Source organism: Equus przewalskii, chromosome 4, assembly GCF_037783145.1.
Source record: "Equus przewalskii isolate Varuska chromosome 4, EquPr2, whole genome shotgun sequence".
In the NCBI taxonomy this organism is placed as follows: domain Eukaryota; kingdom Metazoa; phylum Chordata; class Mammalia; order Perissodactyla; family Equidae; genus Equus; species Equus przewalskii.
Window position 1 is genome coordinate 83,439,754 of NC_091834.1, and position 11,981 is coordinate 83,451,734.

Consider the following 11,981-nt stretch of genomic DNA (forward strand, 5'->3'; position numbering starts at 1 on the left):
CTGCTTGATTTTCGTTTTCAAACCTAATCTACAACCCTGTTTTAGTGCCACTCTGAATTTACAGCATTTTAGCCAAATGACAAATGCATACTACAGAGCTCAGAGCCAAACGCTCCAGACAAGGGAGGGATTACAGAGCAGTTGGCAGCCGGATGTGGTCCTGGTTTTCTGCACTGTGTGTTCTGCTTTGGTAGGTCGGATGGGACTGAGGTTTGGGGAAGACAGATTTTCTCCAGGGAGGATGTGCACCTATGGGAGATGTGTGTTCTGCAGGGGAAGGGGGAGTTGTGAGTCTAACCTTGAAGAGGTTCTGTTGTTGGATGGAGAAGTTTACTCCATGAACCTCAAACTTGTGGGAACATGGTAGAGGTGTTGCTGGGCCTCCCAGCTCAAGGTGATCAAGCCCTTGACACATGTATCAGGAAGAACTTTACCACTAACTAGTCCCTAGGCTGCTGTCCACCAAGACTTGAAGCCAGACTCTTAGGAACACAGACATTTCCACCAATGACTGCAGAGTTTCTGCTTCACCCCTCGGGGCCATGTACCACCTCTGAAAAGCCACTTCCCAGAAAGTCAGAATGGTCTTCAGGGGGCCACTTTCAGGACACTCACTCATCCCAGCCACTGGATAAGATTCTTTGCAGTCAGGAGCGAAGGTCACTGGGGTCTGAGATGGACCCACCCCACCCAAACGTTGCTTCTCTTCCAGTTCTGATGAACCACCGCTGCTGTTGCCTCATTGAGCTTTCCCAAGAAAGTCAAACCTTTCTCCTCTGAAAATATTTTATTGATAAATTAACTCCGAAAGCGTTCACCTCCCACCCAACTGCTGTGAAGTCTGCTAGATGGGCCACAGACCCTTCTATGGGAAAGAGTCCCATGGAGGACAGGGAGTCTCACTCACGCAGGGATGGGATTCCTGGGCATGGCAGAGGTGGGTATGGGGACTGAGGCCAGTCCCGAGGTCTTCTGAAGACAGCCCCTCTCACTCAGCACCAGAGTGGGGAGTGGTGGTCAGGAGTGGAGCACCTTGGAGCTTTATTGCTGGTGAATGCCAAGGAAAGTGGGACCCCTGCCAGCCTAGGATTGCAGCTGAGGGCATCACGCCCAGGGCTCCAGAGAAGGTGGCACTAATTCCCAATCGACAGAGCCTGGCTGCTGACCCACCCACCCAGGGGCCCCTGGATGGGGAAGGAAGCGGGGAGAGGTATCTGAGCCAGGCGGGATTGGGGAAGGGTTACAGTGTGCAGGTCTCAGGCGGAGCAGGCGCCAGAAGGGGGCGGATGGCTGGGACAGCGAGGGGGCCCCCTCTTCATAGGTCTATGGTGTCGCTGCCCATGCTCAGCTCGTCGATCTGTCGGCAGGCGTCCAGGAATTGCTCCTGCAGCAAGGCCTCTTCGGCCTGTAGCTCAGGAGCAGGCTCCGGAGAGTCGTGGGAAGGTGGAGACAGGGCCTGGTAGGATCCTGAGGCCGGGAGGCTAGGGCTGCTCCCTGAGGGCCTTGGGGGACTGAGGACGCAGACCAGCGGACAGCGGGGCGGCCTGTCCGGGCTGGAGCATAGCAGCATGGACGAGCTGTCCCGCGAGAGTCCGCACAGCGAGCCGGATGAGGCACTGCTGCCCGCGGGCCAGGCCCCGGGAGAGGGGAGCTCTGGGGGAGCCGGGGAGCCAGGGGCCTCCTCAAAACTCCCACTAGACCCGGCCCCCGTCTTCGCCCCCAGCGACGTGGTGCGGTAGAGGCCGAGTCCGGGCAAGGCTTCCCCGAAGGCAGGGCCCTGGAAGAGGCCGGGCGTGAGCAGAGCCTCGCTGCAGAGGGCCTCCTCGATGCTGCGCCGCAGGTTGATTGGGGAGGGTGGGCGGAAGTCCACGGTGTAGTCGCTGCAGGGGGAGGAGGCCGGGGAAGGTGCCGGGTTGGCCGCCGCGCCTTCGAAGCCCCGGGAGCCACCTCCCTGGAGTAGGAGGTCGGGGCCTGGCCCCGCCAGGGCGCACAGCTGCAGCAGCTCCGCGTCGCCACGCGCGATGGCGCTACCCAGGGGCTCCTTGTCCGGGGGCCCGGTGACCCAGCCTCCAGGCAGCAGCGGGGCCGCGTGGCCCGGGGACAAGCGGAAGAGCTTGGCCCAGCAGCGCGGAGGCACGCGGGGGCTGCAGAGCGCGGGGTAGAGGCCCAGCAGCGCCAACGGGAGCGCGACGCCCACCTCGCCCAGGCGCAGGCCTAGCTGGAAGGCCCACCAGGACCAGGGGCCCTCCAGGCCAGGCTGGCCGCCGTAACCCAGGGCATGCAGCACCTCGTAGCCCTGCAGGGCTCCGCTCAGCAGCCCGAAGGTACCCGCCACCGGGGCCGTGCGCGCCGCGCGCCGCCAGGACTCCCGCGGGGCAAAGGGGCTGCGCGCCTGCGGGAGAGGTGTGGCGCCCTTGAAGCCGGACCCTCCCAGGGGCGCTCCGGCCCGCCGCCGCCGACCCCCCCAGCAGGAGAGCGCCAGCAGGAGCCCCGAAAGGAGGGCGGCGAGGAAAGCGTGCAGCCCGCGGGAGGCGAGCCGCAGGGGCCGCAGCGGGCGGTGGGCGGCGCTCCCGAGGGCGGCGGCGGCCGCCAGCCCCAGCCCCAGGAGGAGCAGCGCGGCCAGGCCGGCGGGACACCGCGGCCGGCGCGGCCGGGCCAGCAGCAGGCAGGCCAGGCCCAGGCCGGCGGCCAAGCAGGGCAGCGGAAGGTCCTGCAGCAGCAGCCAGGCGAGGGCGGGCAGCCGGTCGCGGTGCCCATAGGCGTCGTAGAAGAGCGGGAAGGCGCGCGTGGTCCCGGCCGAGAACAGGAGCAGGTCCAGCAGCGCCAGGCAGGGGGCGCCGGGCGGGCAGCGCCAGGGCAAGAGGGCCAGAGCCAGCAGCGCCAGCAGGGCCACCAGGCCGAAGAGTGCGCCTACCCCGTACACATGGGCCTCCCAGGCCAGACCCCAGCGAGCCCTGGCCTCTGCCCAATCGGCCTCCAGGGTCAGGAAGAAGAGGGGCAGCCGGGCCACAGGAGGCTGGCCTTCCCCTTCGGGCAATTCTCCGATGCTGCAGACCTCTGTCCCGCACTCTGGCTGCACCGAGGGGTTCCCAAGGCTGGCGGCAGAGGGGTCATCTGGACCAGAGGTGGGGATGGCGTGGTCTGTGGGCAAAGAATGTTTGTCTGAGGCAAATGTGCAGCCCTGCCCCTGCCCACCCGACAGCCAGCAGCCTGTATGCCAGTCAAAGAGTCCTCATGGCATCCAGGATACACTTGTCTTAAAGATGAGACTGCCTGACTTCTCAGCTCCTCGCTTTCCCCTCCCCCATCAGACTCCTCACGCAGTGGTTTCAGCTCTCATCCCTTCCCTCCGCCCCAACCCACCCCCAGTTCCCTGCTTTGCTCATTTCCCCTCATCACTCTATGATTTTACTGAAAAGGGTTTTTCTTAAGAAGTCATGGAATTTTACAACTGGAAGGAACTGTAGAAGCCCCCTCTAGTTCAATCTTCCCACCAGGAAGGAAGCTTTATTAAGAAGAGGGATTTGGGGCCAGCCCGGTTGCCCAGTGGTTAAGTTCACGTGCTCTGTTTCCGGGCCAGGGTTTCACTGGTTCCATCCTGGGTGGGGACATGGGACCACCTCAGGTGAGGCTGAGGTGGTCTCCCACATGCCACAACTGGAAGGACCCACAACTAAAATATATACAACTATGAACTGGGGGGATTTGGGGAGAAAAAGCAGGAAAAAAAAAGAAGCTTGGCAACAGTTGTTAGCTCAGGGGTCAATCTTTAAAAAAAAAAAAGTACAGGGATTTTTGTTTGCTTTGCTCACATCTGAATCCCCATGCCTAAAATGGTGCCTGGCACAGAGTTGGCAACGAGCAGATATTCGTTGAATAAATGAATCCTCTTATTTGCCAGATGAAAATACTGAGGCTCTGCCAAGAGGCAAAGTGACTTATCCAAGTTCATAAATTGGCAGAGCTGCAACTAGAATCCAGATCAGAGCACCACTCTGAGCCCCTTTCCATGATTTCAGAGCCTCTTCATAATACTAATTTGTGGGGCCATCCCGGTGACACAGCAATTAAGTTCTCACGTTCTGCTTTGGCAGCCCAGGGTTCGCCAGTTCGCATCCCGGGTGCAGACATGGCATCGCTTGTCAAGCCATGCTGTGGCAGGCATCCCACATATAAAGTAGAGGAAAATGGGCATGGATGTTAGCTCAGGGCCAGTCTTCCTCAGCAAAAAAAAAAAAAAAAAAAAAGAGGATTTGTGGCAGATGTTAGCTCAGCACTAATCTTCCTCAAAAAATAAATAAGTAAAAGTAAAAAAATTTTAAAAAACACTAATTTGCTTGTCTCTTGTTCTGCACCCCGACTCCCAACTCCTACCCTCAGTGCTAGGAGAAGCTTCCCCTGCCCTTTTTCAACTGCCTACCCCTTCCCCTGTCTCTTCAGGAAAAGCCCCTACGCTTGTGCGTGCGCAGCAGGGGAAGAGGTAAGACCCTCCTGTCCCCAGCACCTTGAGGAGAATACGTTTCCTATTGACTGGCCTTTCTGCCCACTATACCCCCAACCCTCGGCTTACCCATGGCTGTGGTCCCCATCCTGACTCAACCACAAAGCCATTGATCTAAGTCTCTTAATATAGATGCCCCTTTGGTTCTCCCCTTTTACGGAAGGTGACATTGAGATGGAGTCCCCTGGGCCTTGAGGCTACCCTTGAACTCCCCAGCAAGGAACAACTAGGGAGGTCATAGTGGGATAAAATGCCATCTTAGTAAGTGAGCCCCTTAGGTGCTCTTGGGTTTGCTAACTCAAGCTTCCAGTCCCCTCTTGTGCTTCAAAATCTTCCCCACATTCCTTGGGGAAAGGGAAGTCAAGTAAGAGAGGGCGAGGAGTAAGATCCCTAATTCTCCTCTCCTGGAACAAGAGAGGAGTAGAAAGAATTAGACTCAAGGATTCTCTCCATGGCCAGGCAGCAAGGGAAGATACTTCAGGCTGAACCTCTCCTTACCCTACCTAGCAGGCTCAGCAGAACTGCATCTACAGGCAGGGATGCAGTGAGGAAGATGGTGGTGAAGGATGGGGACAGCCTGGTGGGGATGGGGAGGAGCACAGGAGGCAGATGCAGAATGGAGGGGGGCTTCTGACAACTAGACTCCTGCCCCAAATGCCTAACCATGCCTCAGCTGGACAATACAGGAAGACCCCAGGAGCACCCCCCGCCCCCCAGGGAGTGCCAGCTCATACTGAGAACAGGCGAAACAGAGCAGTCCTGAGAATAAGGGAAAGGAGTGAGGGGGCAGAGTGTGGCTCTGGAGAGAGGGGAGAGGAAGATAGAGTTGGACAACTGGGGAGGGCAGAGCAGAAGCAACCAAAAAATTTATTTCACACAGCTCACTGCCTACTGCAAATGGCAGCATGTGCCCTGGTTCCTGCTCCATCACATTCCTTAAGTCTGAAATGGAGAAGAGTACGCACTGCACAGGGCTGTTATGAGGATAAATGGATGATGTGTGCAAAGCTCTTTGGAGTGTCTGGTGCATAAAGAGCATTCAATATATGATCATTGTCGGTAGCATCATTATCAGCTAACGTTTATCATCGATCAATTATCAGTTCATGTTTGTGTGAATGTGACCATTTCTGGCCTCAAACTAGGTCTTGAATCGACTGATAAAAAGACTATTGTCCCTTAGCACATCCTAAACTTGCTTAGAAAGTTAACAGTTAGTCAAATGAGTGAACATCAACACATTGTCTCACTTTGTAAACTCTGTTTAAAGAACACTATTTGGAAGGACTGACAATCCCTAAACACCTAATGAAGACACAGCCACAAGTTAAATAAGGAACCAGTCACTGGGAACGGACAGCTTGCTGATGGGGGGGGAGGGCATCAGCCTGAGGTTAGCGGGATCAAACACACACACACACCCTCCCACCCATGCTTCCTTGGTTCCCACCAAAGCCCTTGCCCAGCCCACTTCTTTTGCAAAGCAGATGAGTTTGCTTGGCCTTTCCTTGGCCTTGGTGGGCTCTGCAGAGAGGCAGGGAGACCAGGAGCCCCACACCGCTTGCGCCAGCCTGCTGCTCCTCATGCCCTCCTCCTTGCTCACTATATAGACAAGTGCAGCTCTCGGATGTCCGCTCCACCTCACCTTCTTCCAGCTGCACTTCTCACGTGAGGGCCACAGGAAACCCCGTCTCTCACCTCTGACCAAAGCACTATGGCAGCTAGAGCAAATTTCAACATTCCTAAGAAGCCAAAAAAGGCTTAAAAACCAGAAAATAGGCAAAGCACTGGCACAGCTCGGGTATTGGAGGAGGGAGTTGTAAAGCAGCAGCACTGCTCTCAGGGGGCAGGGCATGCCCCTGTGCCCAGCCCTGGGCCAGGCACGGGTGGAGACAGGGGAAGAAGACCCAGCTTCTGCCTTTGAAGGGTCCACTTGACCTCATCTCCTGTCTCCCCATTCGAAGCTTCCCCAGAAGGAGCCCTTGGTTTCCCCCAGAAGATAATGACTTCCTAGGATCCCACTCCTGAGCAGGCCTCCCTTTCAAGGTGGTCTCACTCTGGCCCCATGGCCCCTCTTGACTTCAGGGGCAAGGGAGGAGATTGCATGTCAACATGAGTAATTGGTGAGGCTGGAACTGGCTGGGGAGGAGTCAGGGAAAGGGGCCGGCTTGACTTTTGGAAAAGTCAGGCCTAATTATCCACCAGCTACCCAGATCAAAGGCTGGGGAATCACTCTCCACTCTGGATGCCAGAAGCTGCAGGCTGTTCAGTGGTCTGGCCCCATCATTCTCTCCACCCCCACGTTCAGAATCATGAGGATGGATACTGTTTGTAAGTGTGACAGTCGAAATATTTAACAAGTGGAATTGGAAATGGTGCCAGCCAATCATAACAGATGCCAGCCAGGGTGGTCAGGGAGCAGAGGGGGCTGCTCAGGGGGCTAAGGGCAGTAGCTACTTATCAACTGCCATGAAAGTCTTTCAATATGCTAACGATGTGTACAACCGTTCCACTGAGTACTGGCTGAATACAAGCTCTGTCCAAGGTGAAGGGGACCTAATGGAAGAGAAGAGAAGCCCTAGGGTCAAAGGTTAACTGCACCTAGATTAGAAAGATCCTAGAGGAGACACAGAGAGACTCCCTTTGTCCCCTAACTGCTTGACACTCCTCCCCACACATGCTGCTGGCATGAGCAAGTCCCCTTGGCCTTCTTTCTCTAGGAGGCCTGAAGCCCTTCTGGGTTTATCCAAGAGGAATAGCCAGGAAGAGGCTGGGTTCCTGCAGCCATCAGTGAGGCGGGTGAAGGAGGGCGGGGCCGGTGAGCTGGGCTGCCTCTGATACTGTCCAGACTCATTAAACCTGCCTGGCCAGCGCTGTCACTAAGGCTGACAGACTGCCAGCCAGCATCCTTCCCCTGAGGCCACAGAGCCTGCCCCCATCCCACAGCAGATCCTGCCACTGCTGCACACTGGGCTGGATGGGGAAGGGACGGCAACCTCCTCATCCACATGCCCGGGAGTTCTGTGACCACGCAGGAGTGAGCGAGAATCAGGCGCTGTGTTGTCTGGAGCTGGAAGAAGCTGGAACGACCAGTGGTTTCCACTGCCGAGCAGGTTCCTAGTGTGGGGTGGATTCACAGCCACAGTAAACCCTCTGCACAGCAAAGCTGGGCCTGGAGGCCCCTCTCCATGGCTCCCTTGGCCTCACCTACCAGAACCTCTCCTGGAGCAGTGTGGCCTCCGCCCTGTGGGATTTGTGTTGTCCCATCACTTCTTAGGGCTAGGGTTGTGGTGTCTGAGATGTAGGGTCTAGAAAGTGTATTTGGGGAAGAAGCAAGGTTAATAGCTTCTATTTAATGAGCTTCTACTTTATGCCCAGCCTCATGCCAGGAGCTTACATTATCTGGATGCTTCACAATAACAAAATAGGTACTGTTATTAAATCCTTGATATATGAGAAAATTTAGGTTCAGAGAAGTTAAGTCACCTGCCCAAGGTCACCCAGCTAGTTAGTAAGTGAACTGGGATTCAAAGCCAAGTCTCAAGATTCAAGAGTCGCTGGTCTTTCCTCTGCACCACCAGCCTGTCTATGTGCATGTTCTGAAAGGCCCCTTTGAATAAGGATGGCGTCTGTCTGCTCAAGGTCTCCTCTTCAACGTCTTCCCAATGAGGACCCAGCTCTGCCCATATCTGACAGCAAGTCATGTCAGATCAGACGGCAAAGGAGAAAGCCCCAAGGTTGGGGTGGGGGGTGGGAAGGCAGCCAGCACAGACTGGAGCGGAGGGCGGGGTTAGTGCTGAGGCTGTGGAAATCATGAAGGCGTTCCTGTGTCTGTTGGCCTCTGATACATTTGTCTACATCCTGCTCTGCCCGTGATTGCCAAACTCCCAGAAGACCATTACTTAACTCTGTGTAGGACCGTCCCCAGCAACACTTGTTCTCGGAGCATTAATATATATCTCTATGGTGATGATGAAGAGAATGGTGATTATGATTATGAGAATGAAATAAAAGGGTCCCAAAATGCCAGTGAGTGGCTAGCAGGTAATAAGTGCTCAATAAATAATTGTCAAGTTCAAATGAAGAGGATACTTACCTAACAATGCTGTTGCAATCAAGGCAGAGCTTAGGGAAGCAGCTGGGTCCAGCGGGCTTTGGCTTGAGAGCTTTCTCTCCAGGGGGGCTGGGGGTGGGGACAGAGAGGTGCCAAAGAATCCTGCAAAGGGAACATGTTGGGCTCTAGTGCCATCCTACCACCTAGCCTTAGCCTCTGGAGCTTTGGAGAAAATCGTGTCCTTCCCCAGAGCTTGCACTAAGGGAGTCACTGTCTCAGGGATTATAGCCACATGTCCACCAGGAGCTAAGCCACAAGGACCAAACCAGACTCAGTATGGCAAAGAAGGCATTTCCCCATGGGAGCTGTGTCTCATGTCCCAGGGCCTGGGAGAAGCGATGCAGGCCTCCCTCGAGTCAAGGAAGAAAGGGAGGTGCCGGTTAGGCCCCCAGCATAGCACCTGCCACATAGAGGTCTTCCACAAATGTTTGTTGCAATGAAATAAACCCTCACCTGGAGAATCCGAAACTCTGGAGGCAGAGGCTGGGGATGTAGTTGGGCCTGGGGAGCTGGAGCCTGAGAAGTTCCGGAGTGGGGATAGAGTAGTGCCGAAGAACCCTGCAAAAGGATCCCAGGCTGAAGCTTCCTCCTAGCTGCCAGGGCTGCCCAGCAGGGGCTCTCCCCAGGATGGGGTGGGTACTCACCAAAGGGTCCCAGGCGCCCAGCAATCTCTGCCAGGCTGGCCCTCAGGCTGGGCAGCAGGGGCAGCGTTCGATGCCCAAGCGTGGGGGCTGCACCCGCTCTCAGTGCCATGTCAAACTTCAGCTCCAGCTCGCTCTGGTGGGGCCGGGGAGCACTGGATGGAGATGCTGTGGCCGTCAGAGCAGTGTCCCAGGTCACGGTGCCCATCCTGGGCTGATAGGGAGCAGTGGGCCGGTCGGTGGGCCCAGAGAGCGGGGATGTGGATTCCAGAGGCAGGGAGGAGGCCCAGGGAGTAGAGCTGCCTTCAGCAGAGCCCCACTCTGGGGGGGAGTTCCCAAGGGAGCTCACCAGCAGTTCCCAAAGGGGGTCAGTCCTCAGCCCACTGGCCACCTCTTCCACTGGTTCCCGGCTCAACCCAGGAGAGAGCGGCTGGGTCTCCGTGACAGGGCTCCCCCAAGCAGCGGCAGGTCCCCGAAGGTGGAATTTGAAGTTAAGTCCCAGGTTGAGAGACAGCATAGAGGCCTCACTCTGAGGTGGTGGGGTCAAAGTGGTGAGAGGGGCACCTGGGATGGAGGAGGCAGGCTGGGGGCCCACGGGAATAGCAAGCAGGACCCAGCAGAACAGCCCCAGTCCCAGACAGCCATGCCCTGCCATGGCCCCACCTGGTCTCGGGTGGCCTCGGAAGGCAAGGGGCTCAGTTCTTCCGCACTTTTTGAGCACGAAGTTCCTGGAGAGAGGAGAGGCACTATGAGCCCGGGGTGCCTGGGATCTGATGGTCTAGAGAGAGGCTTCTGATCACAGAGAAGCAGGGGGTGGAGGCAGGACGCAAAGGTTCTGCCCAAGGAGAGATGCCAGCTCCTTCCTGTACATTCAGGCCCCAGCACAAATCTCTGCCCAGCAGTTTCCTTTCTCTTCCAGCTAAGCCTCCCTCTCCCTAAACCCTTGCCTCCCCGACCTGCTTAATCTGGGAACCAGGGTCTGACGGCAACCAGCTGCCCTCATCCCTGACTGATAGCAGATGGGGTGGACTTGACTTCCAGACCCAGATCCCTTCTCTCCCTCTCTTCTCTCTATCCTCTCTTCTACCCTCGAATACTTGTTGAGGCCTACTATGTGCCAAGCACCCTCTGGTAATACAACTGTGAACAAGCTAACCCTCACAGATGAGTCTATTCAACCTATTCCCACTCCCACCTCTGGCCCCAATCGAAGATGTTGGCCCCCTCACTCACTCAGCCCCCAGGGGAGCACTGGGCCCTGGGAGGGGCAACGCACAGGGCTGAGTGATCTGGAGAGATGGAGAAGGCAGCCCGGCTCTGCTAGAGAAGCAGGGAGCCCTGGGCAGGAAGAAGCTCTGTCCCTTCAGCCTTTCCCCCTTTCCTAGGGTTTGGCCTGTGCTCTTCCCCTTAACCCTAGAAGTATTTGGGGGAGGGGTAGTTTGGCCATCTCTGGCTTCCTGGGGAGATGGCCAGGCAGGCAAACTGGCCAAAGGGCTGCTGCCGCAGACTCCTCCCCACTCCCCAGAATCCCCCTCCACGCACACACATCTGGTGGGGGAAGGGGAGGGCCAGCCAGGGACACACGTGCACCGGGCACCCTTACATCACACATACACAGCCACACCTAGCACCCCTGACACACTCACCCACTCACCCTTCACACACCCCTGCACACAGTGCACGCACACACATAAACACACACATTCGGTCCGGTCCTGCTGAGCCCCCCTCCCTCCTACGTGGGTTCAGACCCAAGCTCTGTGAGCTCCCAGCCTCCACTCTCTCTCTCTCTCTCTCTCTCTCTCTCTCTCTCTCTCTCTCTCTCTCTCTCACACACACACACACACACACGCACTCCTACCTCACATACACAGTATATACAGTCACATAGGCGCACACACCTCTACACACGCATTCACACACTCTTTAAGACACATATCACACTGTCATCCCCCCACATACACACCCCTACACACCCACCCACCCGTGCAGGCGCGCATACACTCTCTTTCTCCCTCTCTCTCTCCTTCCCACTCCCCGACCTGCTCTTCTCGCTCCCTCCCGCAGGCGGGTCTCCTCTGCCAAGTCCCCCGAGAAGGGGCGGTCGCGGCGGCCCAGGCGCCCAGCTGGGGAACGCTCCGCCGAGTCTCGCCGGCTCTCCCGGCCGCTCCCGACGCCCCCTCGGCCAGTCCCGGCGACTGCGGCTTCGCCGACGCGCTGCCCCCGGTCTGGCAGCCCGGCCCGCGGCCCGCAGCGCCGTCCCCAGGCAGGCAGCCCGGCCGGCACCCCGCGCTCCCTCCCCGCGGCGCCTCCTCCCGGCTGCGAGCCTAGCTCCCCGCCAGAGCGCCCGCGCCGGGCTCCGCGGCACCGCGCTCCGCCCGCCCTCCCCGCCTCGCTCCCGCCCTCTCCCCTCCTCCTCTCGCCCGGCCCGCCCCCCGCCCGAGCCCGCGCACCGCAGCGCCCAGCCGCCGCCGCCTCGGCGCGGGTCGCCCCCCGCGCGCTCATTCACCCAGCGCTGCCAATCAGCCGCGGCCGGCGCGGGCGCCGCGTGCTCAGCCCGGCGGTGGCAGCACACTCGCCCGGGGTGGCCCATCACACGCGTCCACACGCACGCCTTCCCCGGGCAACACACCCGCGGGCCAGGGCACCGCGCGTGCACACACATTCGTGTGCGCACACGCACGCACACACCGGCAGCCTGCCCCAGGATGGCACCCCAGGCAAG

At 58.0% G+C, this 11,981-nt stretch overlaps 1 protein-coding gene across 10 annotated transcripts; it reads right to left on the bottom strand.

Annotated features, from left to right (window-relative positions):
* Positions 1–768: 768 nt before the first annotated feature.
* On the bottom strand, positions 769–11,619 carry PRRT4 (proline rich transmembrane protein 4). 10 transcript variants are annotated; one of them, XM_070616547.1, is made up of 6 exons: positions 11,299–11,619; positions 9,606–9,984; positions 9,260–9,470; positions 9,069–9,173; positions 8,598–8,717; positions 769–3,141 (listed from the first exon to the last, which is right to left on the bottom strand). In XM_070616547.1, the coding sequence occupies exons 2-6, from the start codon at positions 9,909–9,911 to the stop codon at positions 1,316–1,318; spliced, it is 2,568 nt and encodes an 855-aa protein (XP_070472648.1). In that variant the 5' UTR covers positions 9,912–9,984; positions 11,299–11,619; the 3' UTR covers positions 769–1,315. The 10 variants fall into 10 exon arrangements, with proteins under 10 accessions (XP_070472648.1, XP_008508203.1, XP_070472651.1 ...); XM_008509981.2 differs by having other exon boundaries at positions 769–1,880; positions 2,915–3,141; positions 9,260–9,984; positions 11,299–11,613; XM_070616550.1 differs by lacking the exon at positions 11,299–11,619 and adding an exon at positions 10,533–10,807 and having other exon boundaries at positions 9,260–9,785; positions 9,920–9,984.
* Between the last annotated feature and the right edge of the window lie 362 nt (positions 11,620–11,981).

Coding starts and splice junctions, on each gene's coding strand:
- PRRT4 (XM_070616544.1), bottom strand. CDS start 9,911: ATGGCAGGGCATGGCTGTCTGGGACTGGGGCTGTTCTGCTGGGTCCTG. Junction 9,174..9,259: donor TGGGCGCCTGGGACCCTTTG/GTGAGTACCCAC, acceptor ATCCTTTTGCAG/GGTTCTTCGGCACTACTCTA. Junction 3,142..8,597: donor GATTGCAACAGCATTGTTAG/GTAAGTATCCTC, acceptor CTTTGCCCACAG/ACCACGCCATCCCCACCTCT.